Here is a 2,235-nt window from a genome sequence, read left to right on the forward strand (position 1 = left end):
AGTGGCGGCGGCAGCCCAGCGAGCGCCGGTGGGCACGCAGGCGGCCCCCGCACTGCCGGCGGCTCCGGCAGTAGCAGAAGCACATCCCAGCCACCGGCACAGCCACGGTGAAGAGCAGAGCCACCGCGGCACAGACGACGTAGCCCAGCTCATACTGCACCACCTGCGTGACGGAAGAGCCCAGTCAGCACTGATGCACCCAGCTTGGGGTGCCCTATCTCGGGTGGGTGTCGTCCCTGTGGGATCCCCCCACCCCACGTCCCGGCTCACCTGCGATGTCCGCACTGAGCCGGGGTCATTCAGGGCTGCCCTGAGCAGCTCTGCAAAAAAAAACCACGGCACCAGTAAGAGAAATCCCACCCTGTGCACCCCACGACCTCCCCAGGCAGCGGGGCTGCGACAGAGGCACGTCCCCCACAGAGAAGTGCCTCGGACCCCCTGAAGTAGCTCCAGACACGGGGATCGCAGCCAGCTCCAGGGACCACAAAACCCTGGGAGTCCCAGCGCCCGTGGCCATGGGGTGCCCGTTCCCCAAGTCGGGGCTCACCTGTGGGCAGGGGGTTTTGCTGGATGAGGTCCAGGCAGTGCCGGACGAGGCCGTAGAGGGGATCGAGCGAGCTGGGTACCCGGTGCAGCGCCGGCACCCGAATCTCGGCGTGCGTGTCGGTGAAGCGGAGGACGCCGCTGGGGCTGGTGAGGTGGCATTGCTGGGTGCCGGCAGGACACAGCAGCGCCCAAGCCAGCAGCAACCCAGCTGCCCGCATGGCTTCGGCGGCGAGGAGAGAGCCGGGGGGCTCCGTCAGCCTGCGAGCAGGCGGAGGAGCATGCCCGGCCCGGGATGGATCTCTCTCCGGCTCGGCTCGCTGCTCCGGGAAACCTGCCTGACGGGTCGGCCGCCGCGCAAAGCCCAGACGCTGCCGTGGCTTGTTCGCCCGACGGGCTCCCCGGGGCGGCTGGGCTTGGCGGGGCTGCGTGGAGGCGTCTCCCAAACCATCCCAGGCCTGTTTCGCAACCCCCGGCATCCCTGAGTCACTGCTGCGGGATCCCCACAGTCAAGGCCATTCCCAAAACGGGTGGCAAAGCCCCTCCCCGAGTTTTGGGGAGAGGGTCTGGCGGCGGTGAACCCCCTGTCCTCAGGCTGGAGGGTGCTCGTCCCCACCACAGCCACCCTGGAAGGAGGGATCTGGGATTTGGGCATCACTTGGGCGGTGGAAAAGCCCTTGCGGGTGGGTCCACGCCTGCAGCCGGGGTCCCCACAGGGCAGGGTCACGCTTTGCAAAAGCGTCCAGAGACTTGGGGGAGCAATGGGCTGGGAAGGAGAAAGGAAAACAGGGGGGACACATGGAGAGGGACGGCAAGCCCTGGCTAGCGACGCCCGCTTGCCAACCAGGTGTGAGATGAGTTTTCCAGGCTCAGCCGGTCCCTGCCTCACACCCTGAGGCAGCCACAACTCCTTCCCAGGGCCGGATCCTGCTTGCCAGCATGGGCAAAGCACTAATTACAGGGTTGACTGGAAACGAGGGAGGTTCAACCTGATTTCCCTGGCGTGGGGGGAACAGCCCCCATGTGCCTAAATGGCTGCGGGGCACCCCAAGAGCTGGACCCCTCCTCGGCCGGGCGAGTCCAGCCGGCCCTTCCCTGCCACCGGCTGCCGACTCCTCCCGGCGTTGATGCTAATCCTTGTGGTTTTCCTCCCTGTGGAAAAGGGGCTTTTCTCCCAGCTGGAGATGCTGGCAGCTTCTTTCCAGGCTGGGCACAGGGTGCTGCTCCCCACCACCCTCTTGGGAATGAGATGCCGCGGACTGGAAAATCCTGCCTTGGCTTGCTGAGTCCCCATCCTGGGATAAAACTCCCAGGGCCAGGAAAGCGTGGAGTCTGGAGAATGATTATATGCATAGTACATATTTGTATATATGTATATATATGCATATGTATCTGCATATGGCAAAGGCGCCCCGGCTGCCTGAGCTGGCACTGGGGTGGTGATCATGATGGCAGTGATGACTTCCCATCCCCACGATGGTTTCTTGTACTAACAATTTCCCATTGCAACGATTATTTTTGGGGGAGAGGTGATTTTTGTGTCCAAAGGGAAGGGATGAGGCTGGCACTGGTGACCCTGCGATGCTGGCACACGTGTGCTGCCCAGTTCTGCCCCAGTGCGGGGAGCGTTGGGGTACTTTTGGGGTTGTTTAGTCTGGAGAAGAGGAGGCTGAGGGGAGACCTCCTGGCCCT

At 63.8% G+C, this 2,235-nt stretch overlaps 2 protein-coding genes across 2 annotated transcripts in view; one reads left to right on the forward strand and one right to left on the reverse strand.

Moving 5' to 3' along the window:
* The window catches only part of PROM2 (prominin 2), a 5,719-nt gene extending 4,955 nt beyond the window's left edge, over positions 1 to 764 (reverse strand). The window contains exons 1-3 of the mRNA XM_026863001.1: positions 548 to 764; positions 271 to 320; positions 10 to 163 (exon numbers count right to left, since the gene is read on the reverse strand). Of these exons, the coding sequence (XP_026718802.1) occupies positions 10 to 163; positions 271 to 320; positions 548 to 764 (421 nt within the window). The remainder of the gene's footprint in view (positions 1 to 9; positions 164 to 270; positions 321 to 547) is intronic.
* Positions 765 to 1,304: 540 nt separating this feature from the next.
* The window catches only part of DUSP11 (dual specificity phosphatase 11), a 5,618-nt gene continuing 4,687 nt past the window's right edge, over positions 1,305 to 2,235 (forward strand). Inside the window, exon 1 of the mRNA XM_026863002.1 lies at positions 1,305 to 1,390. Within this exon, the coding sequence (XP_026718803.1) occupies positions 1,305 to 1,390 (86 nt within the window). The remainder of the gene's footprint in view (positions 1,391 to 2,235) is intronic.

The sequence above is a fragment of the Athene cunicularia genome, assembly GCF_003259725.1.
Source record: "Athene cunicularia isolate RWA chromosome 22 unlocalized genomic scaffold, athCun1 chr22_part1, whole genome shotgun sequence".
NCBI classification, from domain to species: domain Eukaryota; kingdom Metazoa; phylum Chordata; class Aves; order Strigiformes; family Strigidae; genus Athene; species Athene cunicularia.